The sequence below is a fragment of the Pseudophryne corroboree genome, chromosome 3 (assembly GCF_028390025.1).
Source record: "Pseudophryne corroboree isolate aPseCor3 chromosome 3, aPseCor3.hap2, whole genome shotgun sequence".
In the NCBI taxonomy this organism is placed as follows: Eukaryota; Metazoa; Chordata; class Amphibia; order Anura; family Myobatrachidae; genus Pseudophryne; species Pseudophryne corroboree.
Window position 1 is genome coordinate 454,872,088 of NC_086446.1, and position 24,003 is coordinate 454,896,090.

General features: G+C 45.3%; 1 protein-coding gene and 1 pseudogene across 6 annotated transcripts in view; both read right to left on the bottom strand.

Annotated features, from left to right (window-relative positions):
- The window catches only part of LLGL2 (LLGL scribble cell polarity complex component 2), a 153,002-nt gene that overhangs the window by 85,911 nt on the left and 43,088 nt on the right, over positions 1-24,003 (bottom strand). For all 6 annotated transcript variants that reach the window (XM_063960613.1, XM_063960612.1, XM_063960610.1 and 3 more), the window contains exons 2-3: positions 5,111-5,211; positions 1,034-1,131 (exon numbers count right to left, since the gene is read on the bottom strand). In XM_063960613.1, the coding sequence (XP_063816683.1) occupies positions 1,034-1,131; positions 5,111-5,185 (173 nt within the window). In that variant the 5' untranslated portion in view covers positions 5,186-5,211. The remainder of the gene's footprint in view (positions 1-1,033; positions 1,132-5,110; positions 5,212-24,003) is intronic.
- On the bottom strand, positions 6,419-6,538 carry LOC134895926 (5S ribosomal RNA; annotated as a pseudogene).

A 24,003-nucleotide genomic window follows, 5' to 3' on the forward strand; every position in this document is an offset into this window, starting at 1 on the left:
AGTGACTCTCTCAGACAACAAAGTAAACAATCTCAAAGAAAAACAAACAAAAAGCAAAAGAGATGCTTGTGCCTCTGGAAACTATTCCCTGCATGTGCACTACATGTGCTTGGGTAGTATGTTGCACCACAGACCTGTACTTGCGGCAACTGGTTGATGAAGACCTCAAGGACTACCTGGCCATTAAGGGATTATAATGAACGGACTGCTGGCCAGGAGACATTGGGGCAGATGTATTAAGCCTGAAAAAGTGATAAAGCAGTGGTAAGTGCAAGGTGATAACGCACCAGCCAATCCGCTCCAATATGTAACTTGACAATTGGGAGCTGATTGGTTGATGATTGATTGGTCTTCCACTTATCACTGCTTTATCACTTCTCCAGTCTTAATACATCTGCCATTGTCGTGTAATGTAACTAAGTAGCTTAAATGCATCTTTAACCAGCTGTTTATTAACCATCAAAGGCACGACAGAAAGAAGAGCAGTGTCTACGGCAAGGTGAGTTGTGTTATTAGCATATACGGTTGAGCAAATTATCTGCGCTTTGTACTAATGTACTAAACGTTTTTATTTGCAGTTTTCAAAATCAGTGAACAATATAATCATAAAACAAAGACACAGCCACTTAAATCCGTGCAATCCCTTAGTAACGGGAAAAGAGGAAGGGTATCCGATATTTACTTAGCATCATCAAGTGCACTTAACCTGTCAGAACATCTCCTGCGCGGCACATAGCCAGGTTTGAAATACACTAGCCACTCTCTGATTTACCAACTGGAATCAATGTTTCAATGTGAAGATGACTGCCTCCAATTTAGCAAGATTAAGGTCAGGGTTTAAATAAAAACAGAAACATTTAGATAAGAACTGTAAAATCTTAGCTATGCATTCATTTTAACGCTTTGTTTTCCAAATTAGCTTATCTATGGAACACAACCCTTTAATGCTATGGAGAATCTTGAAACATCATTACAAACTTAAGCCAAAGCTGTGCAGGTGGCCATAGGGAACACCACAGAGGGGAAAGGATACATTTTAATAGCTCCAGAGCGGGTTCCAATGGCCATAAGACGCAGAGAGTCGCTGAACCCAAGGGCACTGGGCTGGTTGGGAAATCCATGTTCTACCGTCTGCCAACAGAATAAAACCAAAACAGAGAAAACATGAGAACGAGGTTACGGACAACTGAAACACAAGAAAACAAAATAAAACAAACCCACATTCCTCTACAACAGTTTCTCCTTCTATACGAGTTGTTCTTTGAGGTTTACATGGCATAGATTGAGAACCTAGGCAGCACCCCTCCCAACCCCCACAAATAAAAAATAAAAAAAACCACTGAGAACTAAACAACAACCTCTTGCCCAAGACCCATTTTTACAGAATTAAACTTTGACAACTTTTTAGCAATATTACTACTATTAATAATAATAATAATAATAATATTTTATTTAAACAACGTACCCAGAAAATACCCACATATCCATATGATTTATGGCCATATAATTAAACTATTGTATGTTTGTCTAGTCTTACCATGTACAGTTAAGATTTTTAACAGACTTTAGGATCGTTAAAACAAAAAAAGGGGTTATTTACAACAAATCTTATGGGTGCTGAAGCTTGTATCAATGAAATATCAGCTTCAGCATTCTATTTTTGCACTAAATTCAATAAACTAAGTTAATGCATATTGGGCTTTAAATAACCACCAATGTTTGAGGGTTTCAATGGACTGTATAAACATGCATAGTTTGTCTGCATTCCATTTTTATTTTAACAGGTGGCCGATCTCTATGGAAAGAAGAATATATATAGTGCACACAGAACAGCTACAAAAGCAAAGGACAGAACAAGATTAAGAAATATAGGACAAGTTCTATTAGTCCTCATAGCTGTTCTGTGATCTGCTTATTCTATGCTATGACACTTCAGCTCTGTTCATAATTATAAAAGGGAAATAAGGGAATGCGGGGGAGGCTAAATAAAATGTGCCTGTCTGCAAAATTGCTAATGCTAGATAAACACTTTATGATATATCGTGTCTAGATCCAATTAATGATATGGTGCCCATACACTTGTGCGATGCCCCGCGACATCGCGGGGCATCACACCTGAACTGCAAAAGTGATTACCATGCGATCATACGATAGATCGCATGGTAATCACGTGATTGGCATGTCACCGTCGAGTGGGAGCCTTAAAAACCACATGCGATCGCACCGCGATGCGCGAAATATTAAGTGTAGCACATACTATCTTGAGATGCGACATTTGAGCATCACGTCTCAAGGTACCTAAAATGTGCATACAATCCTTTGATTACTCACAAGTGTATGGGCACCAATAGCTTGTCAAAACCATCATTTAGTGTGTACACCCAATTCTTCGCTCAAAGACTTCTAGTACAGATATCTCTCATTGTTCATGTTAATATATCTGGAAGATACAATATGATGATAATAATGTGCAGTGTGTAAAATGACCGCGCACTGGATGCTTTCAAAACATAACCTGCAGTGGAACATTTGGCAGAGTTCTACATAACTATCCGACAGTAACTACAGAGACACGACTGGCAGCTCACTATCCTCTGAAAAGACATATTATTCAGATAGTAACGACACGCGTGTGTGTGTGTGTGTGTGTCAGTCACATGATACTAGGATATACTACTCATTACAACAGTTGGTTGAATGATTCAGAGTTTTTTTCCTGGTGAATCTTTCTACCATCTCAACACCCTAAGTATCAATCAGGCATAAACACCCACCTTTCCAACCTTGTGAGGCCGGGTTGGTAAATATGGTGTCTAGAAATATTGTCTTAAGAGCATATTTTTCAAATAGAGATACACCCCTGATGAAGTCTCTTTGTAAGACGAAACGCGTTGAGTATTCTATTATGTTCTGATGTAACTTCCAATCTGCATTATTGGAAGGAGGATATCACAAAAGAAAATCTGTACATCTACGAGAAACTAAACCTCCAATATTGCATAGGAGGCTGTTATTTCCTATATGTATTTGTGATTAAGGACATGGTTGTCATTTTAGTAATTTTATTAACAAAAAAATTTGTATATTGGAACTCACTGTCTATTTTATGCTTTTAGTGAGGTATATTAATGAGTATTAATAATAAATAGTGGCTAGAATTGTACTCCCTCTAGGGCGCCAATTCCACTATTGTTGTGTGTTCCATGTATATAAGAAATGGTTGCAAACACGAGGAAGGGGGTCATAAGGCTGGGGAGAGAAAAGTTGAGGGCCATGTGGCTACAGAGAGAGAGAGAGAGAGAGAGAGAGAGAGAGAGAGAGAGAGAGAGAGAGAGACACACACAAGGTGGTCATGTGGCGAGAGAGAGAGAGACACACAAGGTGGTCATGTGGAGAGAGAGAGAGAGAGAGAGAAGGATGAAGGGGTGGCATGAAGGCGGCTGGAGAGAAATGTGGGGACGGGACTAGAGAGTGAGAGAGGCATGAGGAAGAGAGACTCTGCTGTGTTGTCACTCCAGTGGTCATTTGGAAAACGTGTGTATTATAAAGAATAATTCACCCCATATTGTACATTATAATAAACATTACAAGTCACTTTGATTTCAGTTACTTTTATAAAATCAGTCTGCAGCCTTGTACTTTTTATGCCATATATAGCGCTGTACTACTGCGATATCTTGACCCACTTACTTTACATGATCCATTCCACTGCACCCAATACAGACCAATATGAACCAAATGCCACATATGATCACTACTTGCTGATTTCATTCACATACCTACAGTATACTGCTACTTATGTACTTGCTAATTTCTAAGTTCAAGAACAAGACAAGCGGGTTTGTATGCCAGTCTTAACTTGTCCACGACTGGCAAACAAATGATCTATGTATTAAAACCAGTCTAGAGTAGCTGCCAGGAAAGGTATGACACAGAGGTCAGCTACAAACTACTATGACATTCATGACAGCCTTAACCCTGTCTATGCCGATAAATAGAACATAAAACCTAGATCTTACAGATGACAAAAATGAGCGATAATTATGTGTAACTCACTCTCTGTACTGAGAAGAGCATATGTATTTTTCTACTCCACATATAGAAAATGTCTAAGGTCATTGTAGTCAATGTAGTAGAGCAGTGCTTTTGCACTTAGGCTCATTATTACAGCCAGAAGCGCCATTTTTAGTGGTATGGGAATAAAGCCCATTGGGTCCAATGATAATATAACTACAGTGGTTGGGAACATGCACAGCATTGCACTTTATTTTAATGTTTTTATTTTGGTTGTGGTCTGCTCTTTTTACATTGACTGCAAGTGTATGCAAGGGCTCTGTAGAGAGCCCCACATCCAACTCAACCGTTGGTTACAACTGCATGTCTAATGTGATTGTGTTTGATAAATGGTGTAACTGGCACTTTACAGTGAGTTTTACTTTGTTCTGTGAGGAAATAAAACAGGGGACTTAATGAACAGTATGTTTCCTGCACACCCTAAACACAGCCATTACCACACTTTTAAATACAATATTTGTGTCTAGAATTAGATCAAAATAAATATATAAACATATAGAATGATTTTTCTCATTTACTACTTATAACAAATAAAATATAATCACTGAGAAAGGGGGAGATACATCAAAGCTTGGAGGGAGATAATTTACCAATCAGCTGCCATTTTTCGAACACTGCAACATGGTATTTTATCTCTCTCCACTTTATCACTCGCAAAGTTTGATAAATGTCTCCGAGATATCACAAAACGATATTAATGTTACGACACAAATGGAAAACTCAACACTACTGTATTTTACAGGACAGTCCCAATTACTTGTGAACAAAATGGGTGTGACTATATGAAATTGTGGGCATGTCTTTCAGATCTGTGACTTATACAATGTAAATAAATAGATGCAATACTGTACAACAACAAAAAAGTAGTACTAGATGGGACACTTAATTCAAAATAGGACTGCCAGTCACATATCATACGCTACTGTGCAATAAAGGATATAATCAGATCTGATAGGCAAAAAGGCATTTCACATCTGTGATCTATAAAATCAGGACAGTGTTGTTCTGGGGTCCCTTATCTCCTAATATACAACACCTTGTTAAATTGGAACAAGTCCCGCTTGAGCCTCTCCCTCACGGAGTCATGACCAGCCCGTAAGAAGCGTTTCATTTCTACAGCTCCTGAGTTCAGAGACCCTAAAAAATAAACAATAGAGAAAATGACACTATATTTAGCACACAAAGATACAAGTTGAATTGGATGTGAAACTACATTTAATATAGTCAAAGCAGCATAAAGCGAACATCAGGAGATGCTGTGAAATGTAAAATAAATCTAAACACAAACAGCGAAACCAGTGGACAACACGTGAAACAAACACTATTAGATGATAAACTTAAAGTAGAACATATACAATAGTCTGGTCCTGACTACTACTACGACACCCAGGAAACTATGGATGAACATAAAACTGAACACTTTCACACACATAGTAATGTCAATGTCTCTCCGGATAATGTTATGTACTTTGTACGGATCAGACACAGTTAAGCAACATTTGGGACTACACATATAACATATAGAGCTGGGTGTTTGTATGTGTTAATTATTAACCTACAGACCGCTGCACATGCTGGACCTTTACCCTAACAAGTGACATGGACAGGCAGGAATATAACTTGTCTCTCTTACATAGCTCTATGGAATTCTTCATCTATTACTACAGAAAAAGGGACTTCTTTATATCGGATGTACTAAACTTACAAACCATATTCAAAGCTTTCAACAACTAATCTATGGTTTGAGAAGAACTTATTTTGGGGCCGCACTCGTCTGTAATCAGTTATTATTAATGTCCTCTGAAAAAACTGATTTATGATGCTAATTTGCTTATGGATACAGCAACCCTGTGCATGTGGAAAAAAATTAATTTCTTTATGCAGATATAAGTTGCTATCAGTGGTGCTCCCGAGAATCAAGAGGGTATCGACTAGAAAAAACCAACAAAAGAAAGTTGGAAAGTAGACTTTTGTGTGGGAGCACTCAATTCAGAGGAATAAGTGTATCTTAATCAATACTGGTAAGAAATAACTTAATTTGTTCAAAAAAATGGGTAATTAAGGAGTGAAATATACGTGAATAGTAAAGCTACGCGAAAATATAGCACTATATAAAGAATAATTCATATGGTTTCCAATACCACAATGAAAAGCCGGAATCCAAATCTTTGGGCTAGTGGATTTACTGCAATCACAATGACGTTTTTGCGTAATATATGACCATCATTTATTCTACATCAATCCTATTCAGGATTATTTTAGCGTAGAGAATTGAATCATAAGTCATACAGAACCGAGTGCTAGTTGGTATTAATAGGGATCCCTCTAGATCGGGCAGAAGAATTTTTTGCAGTACCAGGGTGTTCCAAGGTGGTCTCCCATCCGAGTACTGACCCGGCCCTCCACTGCTTGGCTTCCAAGATCAGACGAGATCGGGCATCTCCAGTGGGGTATGTCCGCAATAGTTTAATCTGCCCGTTCAATCGATCCCAATACCCGTATCGCCCCCGAATAAATATTTCAATTGATCTGGGTCAATCGTGTGTTCAAAAATCTGTATTAGTCTTATGCCCAAAAATAGGGAATGAGATTACAGCAAAATACAATAAATAATAGTGGGACAATCATCATGTGCAAAAATTATATGCAGAGATGTCCACTATATAATTAATATTGAGGACAATTATCAAATGCAAGGGAATGTTTTGTTCACTTGCATAGCCAGGATAGAGTGGTGATACTCAATGAGGCAATACCACCAGTATTACAGTGTATGTAGCCCCTTACTTTATACCACCAGCCAATAAATCTCACTATATATGAGCCTCTAAAACTTGGGAAAGAATTCCTACACTGTGTCAAAGAGGCTATAATGAGAAGAAAAGGAGCAGATAAACAGCTGAAAGTGTTGTTCAATAGTTATAATAGGCAGTAATGTGCATAATAACAATTAAATAGCAATATGCTGCAAATATTAAAACAGGATAGAGTGGTGATATTCAATGGGGCAATGAAACCAATAATATAGTATATGTGGCCCCTTAATTTATATCACCAATCAATAGTTCTCACTATACATAAGTCTCTTTGAGCAAAGAAATTTTTTTTTGCAATGGGTCTGAGAGGCTTATAATGAGAAAAAAAAAAAGAGCGAAAAAAAAAAAAGAGCGAAAAAAGAGCAGATAGGCAGCTGAAGGTATTATTCATTAGCCGTAGCAGGCAGTAATAGTCAAATAGCAGTGTGCTGCAAAATTGATACAAAAACCACAGCTTGGAAGTTCATTGCACAATAATCTGCTCTTTGGCTTTTAATACCACCAATGAAAATGCCAAGTAGCTCTCAACACATGCCAAATTGCTCCCAACACCTTTCATATACCTCACAGCTCCAGCACCTCTTGGAGCAGCTAGATTACGGAAAACCTCTCAGTGCATAGCCTTTAAAGTGAATTATTACCCTGATAAGACAGTATTGAGTATTTATGAAGTACAGGGTATGAGTTCATACGATACCACTATCGATCCTGCTGTGGAGGCTGTCTGCGGCCGATCGCCGCTGGTAACTGGCTCTAGAGGTGCGCTGGAAGTGAAGCCGTGTACTGGCTTCTATGTGGAGGGTGTGGGGAGATTATCAGCTGTAGTCCGCGTGCAGCCGCTGCTCTCCAGATGCAGCGTGTGGTCGCGGTGTGTCCTCCGTATCTCGGCGGCTAAGCGCCTTGCCTGGTTAACTGTCCCTGGGTTCCGGTTGTTGCGATCACGTGTGCGCACCACGTGATCACGGAGTGTGACGTACGTTTCGCAGTAAAGCTTGATCACAGAACGTCTTCTGCCCGATCTAGAGGGATCCCTATTAATACCAACTAGCACTCGGTTCTGTATGACTTATGATTCAATTCTCTACGCTAAAATAATCCTGAAAAGGATTGCTGTAGAATAAATGATGGTCATATATTACGCAAAAATGTCATTGTGATTACAGTAAATCCACTAGCCCAAAGATTTGGATTCCGGCTTTTCATTGTGGTATTGGAAACCATATGAATTAATCTTTATATAGTGCTATATTTTCGCGTAGCTTTACTATTCACGTATATTTCACTCCTTAATTACCCCTTTTTTTGAACAAATTAAGTTATTTCTTACCAGTATTTATTAAGATACACTTATTCCTCTGAATTTCGTGCTCCCACACAAGAGTCTACTTTCCAACTTTCTTTTGTTGTTTTTTTCTAAACAACTAATCTATGCAAACAATTATGTTTTACAGTACCGTGTTCAGATGTCACACATTTACTTATCAGATGTAACATTAAAACTACCTGCCTACCCATCGAGGCATGGACTTCACTAGGCGTCACTAGGTCTGATGACACCCGGTGCATACTCTGTTACACCCCCCCCCCCCCCACCCCCCTTGCGCGACTCAAAAAAATGGGGTGTGGCTTAAATTAATGGGGTGCGACCAGGACAGGAATCCCGGTGACATCACTCCAGGTGCAGCCCAGTATCCTTGGAGACGTGTCTGCTCCTCTATGACAGGCGCTGGATGCTGCAGGAGAATGTCACACTGCAGTAACCGGCATTTTGGTGTCACACCCTCTGTGGGCAACACCTGGCTGCGGGCTGCAACCCCCTTCTGATGCCACTGCTTCACAAGACCTCTGAAGCTGTCCTGAGGTATCTGGCACTAGGACTTCAGCAGCAGATCTTTTAAGTCCTGTAAAGGCCCAGGCACACTGGGCGATTTTGAGCTGAATGCAGGTCACTTTTGGTATGTTGAGCTGCTTTCAGCTCAAAACCGCACAGTGTGTATGCCCCAGCGATGAGCGCTGATGCGCGCTCCCGCTTCATCACCAGCGGCCGCCGTTCATCTACTGGTATTACCAGGGGTGGAGAGAGAATGCCGGCGCCGGGAGCCAGACATTGGTAACTATCCTGGCGCCGGGATACCAAACAAGGATTTGACGGTACGCAGGAAAGGTAAGACCACTAGGGAGGGTTAGGGTCAGGCTGCTGGAAAGGTGGGTTAGGGATCAGGGTTAGCTTTTTAAATTTGTCTGTGTAGGGATTTGATCACGGGATGCCGCTGTCGGTATTCTGACAGCGGGCATCCCAAACATTGCGCTGATCCTTACACTTACTTGTGTTTCCTGCTTGCAACACATTACCTTCAAGAACCGAGGGTTCACGTGCTGCTTAATATATCCCACCCCTGACAGGTGCCATTGCAACAAGGTAATCAATGGTATTCACTATACCTGTCAGCAGTTTTAACGCTGTTGCCGATTGGTGTATATTTATCAATTCATCCTCTAGTGCCAACATTAGTCCTAAACCACTACCTAATCCTAAAGGTACTCTCATTCTCCCTCATCAATGACCACATTACACAACACTATGGAAATGTAGTCATCATGCAGGGTTATGTTATTCTAACTGGTATGAACAAGGTATTGCTCGATTATGGAATGGTCTTTGCTCTCAGCATATACAGTATACTGCACATTTTATAAGTCTGACATGGTACACTGGGGCCAAAATAAGAATTTACTTACCGATAATTCTATTTCTCGTAGTCCGTAGTGGATGCTGGGAACTCCGTAAGGACCATGGGGAATAGGGGCTCCGCAGGAGACTGGGCACAAAAAGAAAAGCTTTAGGACTACCTGGTGTGCACTGGCTCCTCCCCCTATGACCCTCCTCCAAGCCTCAGTTAGGATACTGTGCCCGGACGAGCGTACACAATAAGGAAGGATTTTGAATCCCGGGTAAGACTCATACCAGCCACACCGTACAACTTGTGATATGAACCCAGTTAATAGCATGATAACAGAGGAGCCTCTGGATAGATGGCTCACAACAACAATAACCCGATTTGTTAACAATAACTATGTACAAGTATTGCAGATAATCCGCACTTGGGATGGGCGCCCAGCATCCACTACGGACTACGAGAAATAGAATTATCGGTAAGTAAATTCTTATTTTCTCTGACGTCCTAGTGGATGCTGGGAACTCCGTAAGGGCGGGAGAGTGCGGATGACTCTGCAGCACCGAGTGAGAAAACTCCAGGTCCTCCTTAGCCAGAGTGTCAAATTTGTAAAATTTTACAAAAGTATTTGACCCTGACCAAGTAGCAGCTCGGCAGAGTTGTAAAGCCGAGACCCCTCGGGCAGCCGCCCAAGATGAGCCCACCTTCCTTGTGGAGTGGGCTTTTACATATTTTGGCTGTGGCAGGCCTGCCACAGAATGCGCAAGCTGAATTGTACTACAAATCCAGCGAGCAATAGTCTGCTTAGAAGCAGGAGCACCCAGCTTGTTGGGTGCGTACAGGATAAATAGCTAGTCAGATTTTCTGACTCCAGCCGTCCTGGAAACATATATTTTCAGGGCCCTGACAACGTCCAGCAACTTGGAGTCCTCCAAGTCCTTAGTAGCCGCAGGTACCACAATAGGCTGGTTCAGATGAAACGCTGAAACCACCTTTGGGAGAAATTGAGGACGAGTCCTCAATTCTGCCCTGTCCGTATGAAAAAATCAGGTAAGGGCTTTTACAGGATAAAGCCGCCAATTCGGGCACACGCCTGGCTGAAGCCAGGGCCAACAACATGACCACTTTCCATGTGAGATATTTTAATTCCACAGTGTTGAGTGGTTCAAACCAATGTGATTTTAGGAAATCCAAAACAACATTCAGATCCCAGGGTGCCACTGGAGGCACAAAAGGAGGCTGTATATGTAGCATTCCCTTAACAAACGTCTGGACTTCAGGCACTGAAGCCAGTTCTCTCTGAAAGAAAATCGACAGGGCCGAAATCTGGACCTTAATGGATCCTAATTTTAGGCCCATAGACACTCCTGCTTGCAGGAAATGCAGGAATCGACCCAATTGAAATTCCTCCGTCGGGGCCTTTTTGGCCTCGCACCACGCAACATATTTCCGCCAGATGCGGCAGTGACGTGCGGTGGGGTGAGGCAGGTGAGGCAGAGCCTTTCCTGTCATACTATCGTTTGTGCCAGTGTTTTGACTCTATAAAGTATATGAAAAATACAAATAATTTGTTTGAAATATCTTCTTTGCATTATTGTAATGATTTTTATAGCCCAAACTCTGGAGTAAAAAGTCTATGGCAGGTGAGGCAGTGCCTCACCTGTCTATCTTTTCTGAACATCTCTGATCAAAACTCACCAAATTTCCAGGAGTTTATACAGCTGCACCTGTGCATAATGCCCAGATGGACGCTTTGGCTCCTATATTGTATGTAAATCTGTCTCTGGGGCTTGCCAGTGCCTCCTGAGCCACTTAGCTCACCGCACGTCCCTGAGATGCGGTGATAATGCTTTGCGGTTACATCCTTTCTGGCTTTTATCAAAGTAGGGATGACTTCGTCTGGAATGCCTTTTTCCTTTAGGATCCGGCGTTCAACCGCCATGCCGTCAAACGCAGCCGCGGTAAGTCTTGGAACAGACAGGGTCCCTGCTGGAGCAGGTCCCTTCTCAGAGGTAGAGGCCACGGGTCCTCTGTGAGCATCTCTTGAAGTTCCGGGTACCAAGTCCTTCTTGGCCAATCCGGAGCCACGAGAAAAGATCTTACTCCTCCCCGCCGTATAATTCTCAGCACCTTGGGTATGAGAGGCAGAGGAGGGAACACATACACTGACTGGTACACCCACGGTGTTACCAGAGCGTCCACAGCTATTGCTTGAGGGTCCCTTGACCTGGCGCAATACCTGTCCAGTTTTTTGTTGAGGCGGGACGCCATCATGTCCACCTTTGGTTTTTCCCAACGGTTTATCATCATGTGGAAGACTTCTGGGTGAAGTCCCCACTCTCCCGGGTGGAGGTCGTGCCTGCTGAGGAAGTCTGCTTCCCAGTTGTCCACTCCCGGAATGAACACTGCCGACAGTGCTATCACATGATTTTCCGCCCAGCGAAGAATCCTTGCAGCTTCTGCCATTGCCCTCCTGCTTCTTGTGCCGCCCTGTGTGTTTACGTGGGCGACTGCCGTGATGTTGTCCGACTGGATCAGCACCGGTTGACCTTGAAGCAGAGGTCTTGCTTGGCTTAGAGCATTGTAAATGGCTCTTAACTCCAGGATATTTATGTGAAGTGATGTCTCCAAGCTTGACCACAAGCCCTGGAAGTTTCTTCCCTGTGTGACTGCTCCCCAGCCTCGCAGGCTGGCATCCGTGGTCACCAGAACCCAGTCCTGAATGCCGAATCTGCGGCCCTCTAGAAGATGAGCACTCTGCAACCACCACAGGAGAGACACCCTTGTCCTTGGGGACAGGGTTATTCGCTGATGCATCTGAAGATGCGATCCGGACCATTTGTCCAGCAGGTCCCACTGGAATGTTCTTGCGTGGAATCTGCCGAATGGGATTGCTTCGTAGGAAGCTACCATTTTTCCCAGGACCCTTGTGCATTGGTGCACTGATACTTGGCCTGGTTTTAGGAGGTTTCTGACTAGCTCAGATAACTCTCTGGCTTTCTCTTCCGGGAGAAACACCTTTATCTGGACTGTGTCCAGGATCATCCCTAGGAACAGAAGACGTGTCGTCGGGATCAGCTGCGATTTTGGGATATTGAGAATCCACCCGTGCTGCCGCAGCACTACCTGAGATAGTGCTACTCCGACTACCAACTGTTCCTTGGATCTTGCCCTTATCAGGAGATCGTCCAAGTAAGGGATAATTAAAACTCCCTTCCTTCGAAGGAGTATCATCATTTCGGCCATTACTTTGGTAAAGACCCGAGGCGCCGTGGACAATCCAAACGGCAGCGTCTGAAACGGATAGTGGCAGTTCTGTACCACAAACCTGAGGTACCCTTGGTGAGAAGGGTAAATTGGGACATGGAGGTAAGCATCCTTGATGTCCAGAGACACCATATAATCCCCTTCTTCCAGGTTCGCGATCACCGCTCTGAGTGACTCCATCTTGAATTTGAACCTCTGTATGTAAGTGTTCAAAGATTTTAGATTTAAAATAGGTCTCACCGAGCCATCCGGCTTCGGTACCACAAACAGCGTGGAATAATACCCCTTTCCCTGTTGCAGGAGGGGTACCTTGATTATCACCTGCTGTGAATACAGCTTGTGAATGGCTTCCAATACTGCCTCCCTGTCGGAGGGAGACGTCGGTAAGGCAGACTTTAGGAAACGGCAAGGGGGAGACGTCTCGAATTCCTATTTGTACCCCTGAGATACCACCTGAAGGATCCAGGGGTCCACTTGTGAGTGAGCCCACTGCGCGCTGAAATTCTTGAGACGGGCCCCCACCGTGCCTGAGTCCGCTTGTAGAGCCCCAGCGTCATGCTGAGGACTTGGCAGAAGCGGGAGAGGGCTTCTGTTCCTGGGAACTGGTTGTTTGCTGCAGCCTTTTTCCTCTCCCTCTGCCACGGGGCAGAAATGAGGAGCCTTTCGCCCGCTTGCCCTTATGGGGCCGAAAGGACTGCGCCTGATAATACGGCGTCTTTTTATGTTGAGAGGCTACCTGGGGTAAAAATGTGGATTTCCCAGCAGTTGCCGTGGATACCAGGTCCGATAGACCTACCCCAAATAACTCCTCCCCTTTATAAGGCAATAGTTCCATATGCCTTTTGGAATCAGCATCACCTGACCACTGCCGCGTCCATAACCCTCTTCTGGCAGATATGGACAGCGCACTTACTCTTGATGCCAGTCGGCAAATATCCCTCTGTGCATCACGCATATATAAAAATGCATCTTTTAAATGCTCTATAGTCAGTAATATACTGTCCCTATCCAGGGTATCAATATTTTCAGTCAGGGAATCCGACCAAGCCACCCCAGCACTGCACATCCAGGCTGAGGCGATTGCTGGTCGCAGTATAACACCCGTGTGAGTGTATATACATTTTAGGATATTCTCCTGCTTTCTGTCAGCAGGTTCCTTATGGCGGGAAGGGGTATGATGCCAATAACTTTTTAGGAATTATCAGTTTTTTATCGGGAGAAACCCACGCTTCATCACACACTTCATTTAATTCCTCAGATGCAGGAAAAACTACAGGTAGTTTTTTCTCACCAAACATAATACCCTTTTTAGTGGTACTTGTACTATCAGAAATGTGTAAAACATTTTTCATTGCCTCAATCATGTAACGTGTGGCCCTACTGGAAGTCACATTCGTCTCTTCATCGTAGACACTGGAGTCAGTATCCGTGTCGGCGTCTGTATCTGCCATCTGAGGTAGCGGGCGCTTTAGAGCCCCTGATGGTCTTTGAGACGCCTGGACAGGCACCAGCTGAGTAGCCGGCTATCTCATGTCATTAACCGTCTTTTGTAAAGAGCTGACACTTTCACGTAAATCCTTCCATAAGCTCATCCACTCAGGTGTCGACTCCCTAGGGGGTGACATCACCATTACAGGCAATTGCTCCGCCTCCACATCATTTTCCTCTTCATACATGTCGACGCAGTCGTACCGACACACAGCACACACACAGGGAATGCTCTGATAGAGGACAGGACCCCACTAGCCCTTTGGGGAGACAGAGGGAGAGTATGCCAGCACACACCAGAGCGCTATATATATATATATATGTTGGGATAACACCAACAGAGTGTTTTTCCCTTTATAGCTGCTGTGTATATTATACTGCGCCTAATTAGTGCCCCCTCCTCTTGTTTTACCCTTTTCTGTAGTGCAGGACTGCAGGGGAGAGTCAGGGAGACGTCCTTCCAGCGGAGCTGTGAGGGAAAATGGCGCCAGTGTGATGAGGAGATAGGCTCCGCCCCCTTCTCGGCGGACTTTTCTCACGCTTTTTTCAGGAATCTGGCAGGGGTTAATATACATCCATATAGCCCTGGGGGTTATATGTGATGTAATTTAGCCAGCCAAGGTGTTTATATTGCTGCTCAGGGCGCCCCCCCCCCACAGCGCCATGCACCCATCAGTGACTGGAGCGTGTGGTGCATGAGGAGCAATGGCGCACAGCTGCAATGCTGTGCGCTACCTTGGTGAAGACTGATGTCTTCTGCCGCCGATTTTCCGGACCTCTTCTTGCTTCTGGCTCTGTAAGGGGGCCGGCGGCGCGGCTCTGGGACCGGACTCCGAGGCTGGGCCTGTGTTCGGTCCCTCTGGAGCTAATGGTGTCCAGTAGCCTAAGAAGCCCAAGCTGGCTGCAAGCAGGCAGGTTCGCTTCTTCTCCCCTTAGTCCCTCGATGCAGTGAGCCTGTTGCCAGCAGGTCTCACTGAAAATAAAAAACCTAAAATAAGAATTTACTTACCGATAATTCTATTTCTCGTAGTCCGTAGTGGATGCTGGGAACTCCGTAAGGACCATGGGGAATAGCGGCTCCGCAGGAGACTGGGCACATCTAAAGAAAGCTTTAGGACTATCTGGTGTGCACTGGCTCCTCCCCCTATGACCCTCCTCCAAGCCTCAGTTAGGATACTGTGCCCGGACGAGCGTACACAATAAGGAAGGATTTTGAATCCCGGGTAAGACTCATACCAGCCACACCAATCACACCGTACAACTTGTGATATGAAACCCAGTTAACAGCATGATAACAGAGGAGCCTCTGAATAGATGGCTCACAACAAGAACCCGATTAGTTAACAATAACTATGTACAAGTATTGCAGACAATCCGCACTTGGGATGGGCGCCCAGCATCCACTACGGACTCCGAGAAATAGAATTATCGGTAAGTAAATTCTTATTTTCTCTGACGTCCTAGTGGATGCTGGGAACTCCGTAAGGACCATGGGGATTATACAGTGGCGTAACTAGAAATTTTTCTCCCCCAAGCCAAAAAATTCTACGGCGCCCCCCCCCCCCCATAATTGGCACTAGTAAAGGGACAAACATGTCCGCGCCGAAGGCGCGCCGCCAAAAAGGGGGCGTGGTTTCGTTTAAATGGGCGTGGCTTCACAAAAAGAGGCGTGGCATTGCAGGAAAAGACTACCTTATACCCCAGTTTTGCAACCTGCACGCCCAGACGTTAGCCACCACAGGAAAGAAAAAATAAGATTTTACTTACCGATAAATCTATTTCTCGTAGTCCGTAGTGGATGCTGGGGACTCCGTCAGGACCATGGGGATTAGCGGCTCCGCAGGAGACAGGGCACAAAACTAAAGCTTTAGGATCAGGTGGTGTGTACTGGCTCCTCCCCCCATGACCCTCCTCCAAGCCTCAGTTAGGATACTGTGCCCGGACGAGCGTACACAATAAGGAAGGATATTGAATCCCGGGTAAGACTCATACCAGCCACACCAATCACACCGTATAACTTGTGATCTAAACCCAGTTAACAGTATGACAAACGTAGGAGCCTCTGAACAGACGGCTCACAATAACAACCCGATTTTTTTGTAACAATAACTATGTACAAGTATTGCAGACAATCCGCACTTGGGATGGGCGCCCAGCATCCACTACGGACTACGAGAAATAGATTTATCGGTAAGTAAAATCTTATTTTCTCTGACGTCCTAAGTGGATGCTGGGGACTCCGTCAGGACCATGGGGATTATACCAAAGCTCCCAAACGGGCGGGAGAGTGCGGATGACTCTGCAGCACCGAGTGAGAGAACTCCAGGTCCTCCTCAGCCAGGGTGTGCCCCTGACCAAGTAGCAGCTCGGCAAAGCTGTAAAGCCGAGACCCCTCGGGCAGTCGCCCAAGATGAGCCCACCTTCCTTGTGGTATGGGCATTTATATATTTTGGCTGTGGCAGTCCTGCCACAGAATGTGCAAGCTGAATTGTACTACACATTCAACTAGCAATCGTCTGCTTAGAAGCAAGAGCACCCAGTTTTTTGGGTGCATACAGGATAACAGCAAGTCAGTTTTCCTGACTCCAGCCGTCCTGGAAATCTATATTTTCAGGGCCCTGACAACATCTAGCAACTTGGAGTCCTCCAAGTCTCTAGTAGCCGCAGGTACCACAATAAGCTGGTTCAGATGAAACGCTGACACCACCTTAGGGAGAAACTGGGGACGAGTCCGCAGCTCTGCCCTGTCCGAATGGACAATCAGATATGGGCTTTTGTGAGACAAAGCCGCCAATTCTGACACTCGCCTGGCCGAGGCCAGGGCCAACATCATGGTCACTTTCCATGTGAGATATTTCAAATCCACAGATTTGAGCGGTTTAACCCAACGTGATTTGAGGAATCCCAGGACTACGTTGAGATCCCACAGTGCCACTGGAGGCACAAAAGGGGGTTGTATATGCAGTACTCCCTTGTCAAATTTCTGGACTTCAGGAACTGAAGCCAATTCTTTCTGGAAGAAAATCGACAGGGCCGAAATTTGAACCTTAATGGACCCCAATTTGAGGCCCATAGACACTCCTGTTTGCAGGAAATGCAGGAATCGACCGAGTTGAAATTTCTTCGTGGGGCCTTCCTGGCCTCACACCACGCAACATATTTTCGCCACATGTGGTGATAATGTTGTGCGGTCACCTCCTTCCTGGCTTTGACCAGGGTAGGAATGACCTCTTCCGGAATGCCTTTTTTCCCTTAGGATCCGGCGTTCAACCGCCATGCCGTCAAACGCACCCGCGGTAAGTCTTGGAACAGACATGGTACTTGCTGAAGCAAGTCCCTTCTTATCGGCAGAGGCCCTGAGTCCTCTGTGAGCATCTCATGAAGTTCCGGGTACCAAGTCCTTCTTGGCCCATCCGGAGCCACGAGTATAGTTCTTACTCCTCTACGTCTTATAATTCTCAGTACCTTTGGTATGAGAAGCAGAGGAGGGAACACTTACACCGACTGGTACACCCATGGTGTTACCAGAACGTCCACAGCTATTGCCTGAGGGTCTCTTGACCTGGCGCAATACCTGTCCAGTTTTTTGTTCAGGCGGGACGCCATCATGTCCACCTTTGGTCTTTTCCAACGGTGCACAATCATGTGGAAAAAACTTCTCGATGAAGTCCCCACTCTCCCGGGTGGAGGTCGTGCTGAGGAAGTCTGCTTCCCAGTTGTCCACTCCCGGAATGAAAACTGCTGACAGTGCTATCACATGATTTTCCGCCCAGCGAAGAATCCTTGCAGTTTCTGCCATTGTCCTCCTGCTTCTTGTGCCGCCCTGTCTGTTTACGTGGGCGACTGCCGTGATGTTGTCCCACTGGATCAATACCGGCTGACCTTGAAGCAGAGGTCTTGCTAAGCTTAGAGCATTGTAAATTGCTCTTAGCTCCAGTATATTTATGCGGAGAGAAGTCCCCAGACTTGATCACACTCCCTGGAAATTTTTTCCCTGTGTGACTGCTCCCCAGCCTTTCAAGCTGGAATCCGTGGTCACCAGGACCCAGTCCTGAATGCATAACTGTGGCACTTTAGTAGATGAGCACTCTGCAGCCACCACAGAAGAGACACCCTTGTCCTTGGAGACAGGGTTATCCGCTGATGCATCTGAAGATGCGATCCGGACCATTTGTCCAGCAGATCCCACTGAAAAGTTCTTGCGTGAAATCTGCCGAATGGAATCGCTTCGTAAGAAGCCACCATTTTTCCCAGGACCCTTGTGCAATGATGCACTGACACTTTTCCTGGTTTTTGGAGGTTCCTGACTAGCTCGGATAACTCCCTGGCTTTCTCCTCCGGGAGAAACACCTTTTTCTGGACTGTGTCCAGAATCATCCCTAGGGACAGCAGACGTGTCGTCGGAGACAGCTGCGATTTTGGAATATTTAGAATCCACCCGTGCTGTCGTAGAACTACTTGAGATAGTGCTACTCAGACCTCCAACTGTTCTCTGGACCTTGCCCTTATCAGGAGATCGTCCAAGTAAGGGATAATTAAGACGCCTTTTCTTTGAAGAAGAATCATCATTTCGGCCATTACCTTGGTAAAGACCCGGGGTGCCGTGGACAATCCAAACGGCAGCGTCTGAAACTGATAGTGACAGTTTTGTACCACGAACCTGAGGTACCCTTTGTGAGAAGGGCAAATTTGGACATGGAGGTAAGCATCCTTGATGTCCAGGGACACCATATAGTCCCCTTCTTCCTGGTTCGCTATCACTGCTCTGAGTGACTCCATTTAGAATAGGTCTCACCGAGCCGTCTGGCTTCAGTACCACAATATAGTGTGGAATAATACCCCTTTACTTGTTGTAGGAGGGGTACTTTGATTATCACCTGCTGGAAATACAGCTTGTGAATTGTTTCCAATACTGCCTCCCTGTCGGAGGTAGACGTTGGTAAAGCAAACTTCAGGAACCTGCGAGGGGGAGACGTCTCGAATTTCCAATCTGTACCCCTGGGATACTACTTGTAGGATCCAGGGGTCCACTTGCGAGTGAGCCCACTGCGTGCTGAAACTCTTGAGACGACCCCCCACCGCACCTGTTTGTACGGCCCCAGCGTCATGCTGAGGACTTGGCAGAAGCGGTGGAAGGCTTCTGTTCCTGGGAATGGGCTGCCTGCTGCAGTCTTCTTCCCTTACCTCTATCCCTGGGCAGATATTATGGGGACGAAAGGACTGAGGCTGAAAAGACTATGTCTTTTTCTGCTGAGATGTGACTTGGGGTAAAAAAGGTGGATTTTCTAGCTGTTGCCGTGGCCACCAGGTCCGATGGACCGACCCCAAATAACTCCTCCCCTTTATACGGCAATACTTCCATGTGCCGTTTGGAATCTGCATCACCTGACCACTGTCGTGTCCATAAACATCGTCTGGCAGATATGGACATCGCACTTACTCTTGATGCCAGAGTTTCGCATATATAGAAATGCATCTTTTAAATGCTCTATAGTCAATAAAATACTGTCCCTGTCAAGGGTATCAATATTTCCAGTCAGGGAATCCGACCAAGCCACCCCAGCGCTGCCCATCCAGGCTGAGGCGATAGCTGGTCGCAGTATAACACCAGTATGTGTGTATATACTTTTTAGGATATTTTCCAACCTCCTATCAGTTGGCTCCTTGAGGGCGTCCGTATCTGGAGACGGTAACGCCACTTGTTTTTATAAGCGTGTGAGCGCCTTATCCACCCTAAGGTGTGTTTCCCAACGCGCCATAACTTCTGGCGGGAAAGGGTATACCGCCAATAATTTTCTATCGGGGGAAACCCACGCATCATCACACACTTCATTTAATTTATCTGATTCAGGAAAAACCACATGTAGTTTTTTCACACTCCACATAATACCCTTTTTTGTGGTACTTGTAGTATCAGAAATATGTAACATCTCCTTCATTGCCCTTAACAAGTAACGTGTGGCCCTAAAGGAAAATACGTTTGTTTCTTCACCGTCGACACTGGAGTCAGTGTCCGTGTCTGTGTCGACCGACTGAGGTAAAAGGACGTTTTAACGCCCCTGACGGTGTTTTAGACGCCTGGACAGGTACTAATTGGTTTGCCGGCCGTCTCATGTCGTCAACCTACCTTGCAGCGTGTTGACATTATCACGTAATTCCTTAAATAAGCCATCCATTCCGGTGTCGACTCCCTAGAGAGTGACATCACCATTACCGGCAATTGCTCCGCCTCCTCACCAACATCGTCCTCATGCATGTCGACACACAAGTACCGACACACAGCACACACACAGGGAATGCTCTGATAGAGGACAGGACCCCACTAGCCCTTTGGGGAGACAGAGGGAGAGTTTGCCAGCACACACCAAAAACGCTATATTATACAGGGACAACCTTTATATAAGTGTTTTTCCCTTATAGCATTTTAATATATATATATATATATATATATATATACATATCGCCAAATAAGTGCCCCCCCTCTCTGTTTTAACCCTGTTTCTGTAGTGCAGTGCAGGGGAGAGCCTGGGAGCCTTCCCACCAGCCTTTCTGTGAGGGAAAATGGCGCTGTGTGCTGAGTAGGCCCCGCCCTCTTTTCGACGGGCTTCTTCTCCCATTTTTCTGAGACCTGGCAGGGGTTAAATACATCCATATAGCCTCCAGGGGCTATATGTGATGTATTTTTAGCCAGAATAAGGTATTATACATTGCTGCCCAGGGCGCCCCCAGCAACGCCCTGCACCCTCCGTGACCGTTGGTGTGAAGTGTGTGACAACAATGGCGCACAGCTGCAGTGCTGTGCGCTACCTTCATGAAGACTGAAAAGCCTTCTGCCGCCGGTTTCTGGACCTTCAATCTTCAGCATCTGCAAGGGGGGTCGGCGGCGCGGCTCCGGGACGAACCCCAGGGTGAGACCTGTGTTCCGACTCCCTCTGGAGCTAATGGTGTCCAGTAGCCTAAGAAGCCAATCCATCCTGCACGCAGGTGAGTTGAACTTCTCTCCCCTAAGTCCCTCGATGCAGTGAGCCTGTTGCCAGCAGGACTCCCTGAAAATAAGAAACCTAAAAACTTTTTCTAAGCAGCTCCTTAAGAGAGCCACCTAGATTGCACCCTGCTCGGACGGGCACAAAAACCTAACTGAGGCTTGGAGGAGGGTCATGGGGGGAGGAGCCAGTACACACCACCTGATCCTAAAGCTTTAGTTTTGTGCCCTGTCTCCTGCGGAGCCGCTAATCCCCATGGTCCTGACGGAGTCCCCAGCATCCACTTAGGACGTCAGAGAAATAATCCTGATTCATGCCCCTTACATTATTTGTCATTTTTCCTCCTTATAGTAATGCCCAGTATACATTATGCCACATACTGCAAAGGCCCTCAGACATTATGCCACACACAATAATGCACACACCGTAATGCCCCCGACACATTATGCCACACACCGTAATGCCCCCGACACATTATGACAGGGATCGCAATGCCCATTATACATTATGCTACACACTGCAATGCCCCTGATACATTATGACACACACTGCAATGAACCTGAGACATTATACCACATACCACAATGCCCATGATATAGTATACCACACACCGCAATGTCCGTGATACATTATGACACACACCGCAATGTCCGTGATACATTATGACACACACTGCAATGACCCTGAGACATTATACCACATACCACAATGCCCATGATATAGTATACCACACACCGCAATGTCCGTGATACATTATGCCACACACCGCAATGTCCGTGATACATTATGACACACTGCAATGAACCTGAGACATTATACCACATACCACAATGCCCATGATATAGTATACCACACACCGCAATGTCCGTGATACATTATGACACACACTGCAATGAACCTGAGACATTATACCACATACCACAATGCCCGTGATATAGTATACCATACACCGTAATGCCTGTGACACATACCACAATGCCAGTTATACCCTATGCCACACACCGCAATGCCAGTTATACATTATGCTACACACTGCAATGCCCCTGATACATTATAACACATACAATGTCTGTGACACATTATGCCACACACCGTAATGCCTGTGACACATTATGCCACACACCGTAATGCCTGTGACACATGACAGGAATCACAATGCCCGTTATACATTATGCTACACACTGCAATGCCCCTGATAGATTATAGCACATACAATGTCTGTGACACATTATGCCACACACCGTAATGCCTGTGACACATGACAGGAATCACAATGCCCGTTATACATTATGCTACACACTGCAATGCCCCTGATAGATTATAGCACATACAATGTCTCTGACACATTATGCCACACACCGTAATGCCTGTGACACAATATGCCACACACCGTAATGCCTGTGACACATGACAGGAATCACAATGCCCGTTATACATTATGCTACACACTGCAATGCCCCTGATACATTATAACACATACAATGTCTGTGACACATTATGCCACACACCGTAATGCCTGTGACACATTATGCCATACACCGTAATGCCTGTGACACATGACAGGAATCACAATGCCCTTTATACATTATGCTACACACTGCAATGCCCCTGATAGATTATAGCACATACAATGTCTGTGACACATTATGCCACACACCGTAATGCCTGCGACACATTATGCCACACACCGTAATGCCTGTGACACATGACAGGAATCACAATGCCCGTTATACATTATGCTACACACTGCAATGCCCCTGATAGATTATAGCACATACAATGTCTGTGACACATTATGCCACACACCGTAATGCCTGTGACACATTATGCCACACACCGTAATGCCTGTGACACATGACAGGAATCACAATGCCCGTTATACATTATGCTACACACTGCAATGCCCCTGATAGATTATAGCACATACAATGCCTGTGACACATTATGCCACACACTGTAATGCCTGTGACACATTATGACACACACTGCAATGACCCTGAGACATTATACCACATACCACAATGCCCGTGATATAGTATACAACACACCGTAATGCCTGACACATTATGACACACACCGCAATGTCCATGATACATTAGGCCACACACTGCAATGACCCTGAGACATTATACCACAATGCCCGTGATATAGTATACAACACACCGTAATGCCTGACACATTATGACACACACCGCAATGTCCGTGATACATTATGCCACACACTGCAATGACCCTGAGACATTATACCACAATGCCCGTGATATAGTATACAACACACAGTAATGCCTGACACATACCGCAATGCCCGTTATACATTATGCCACACTGCAATGACCCTGAGACATTATACCACATACTACAATGCCCGTGATCTAGTATACAGACACCGTAATGCCTGACACCTTATGCCACACACCGCAATGCCCGTTATACATTATGCCACACACTGCAATGACCCTGAGACATTATACCACATACTACAATGCCCGTGATATAATATACCATACACCGTAATGCCTGTGACACATACCGCAATGCCCGTTATACCCTATGCCACACTGCAATGCCCCTGAGACATACCACATACCACAATGCCCATGATATAGTTTGTCACACACCGTAATGCCTGTGACACATTCTGACACACACCGCAATGTCCGTGATACATTATGCCACACACCGTAATGCCCATTACACATT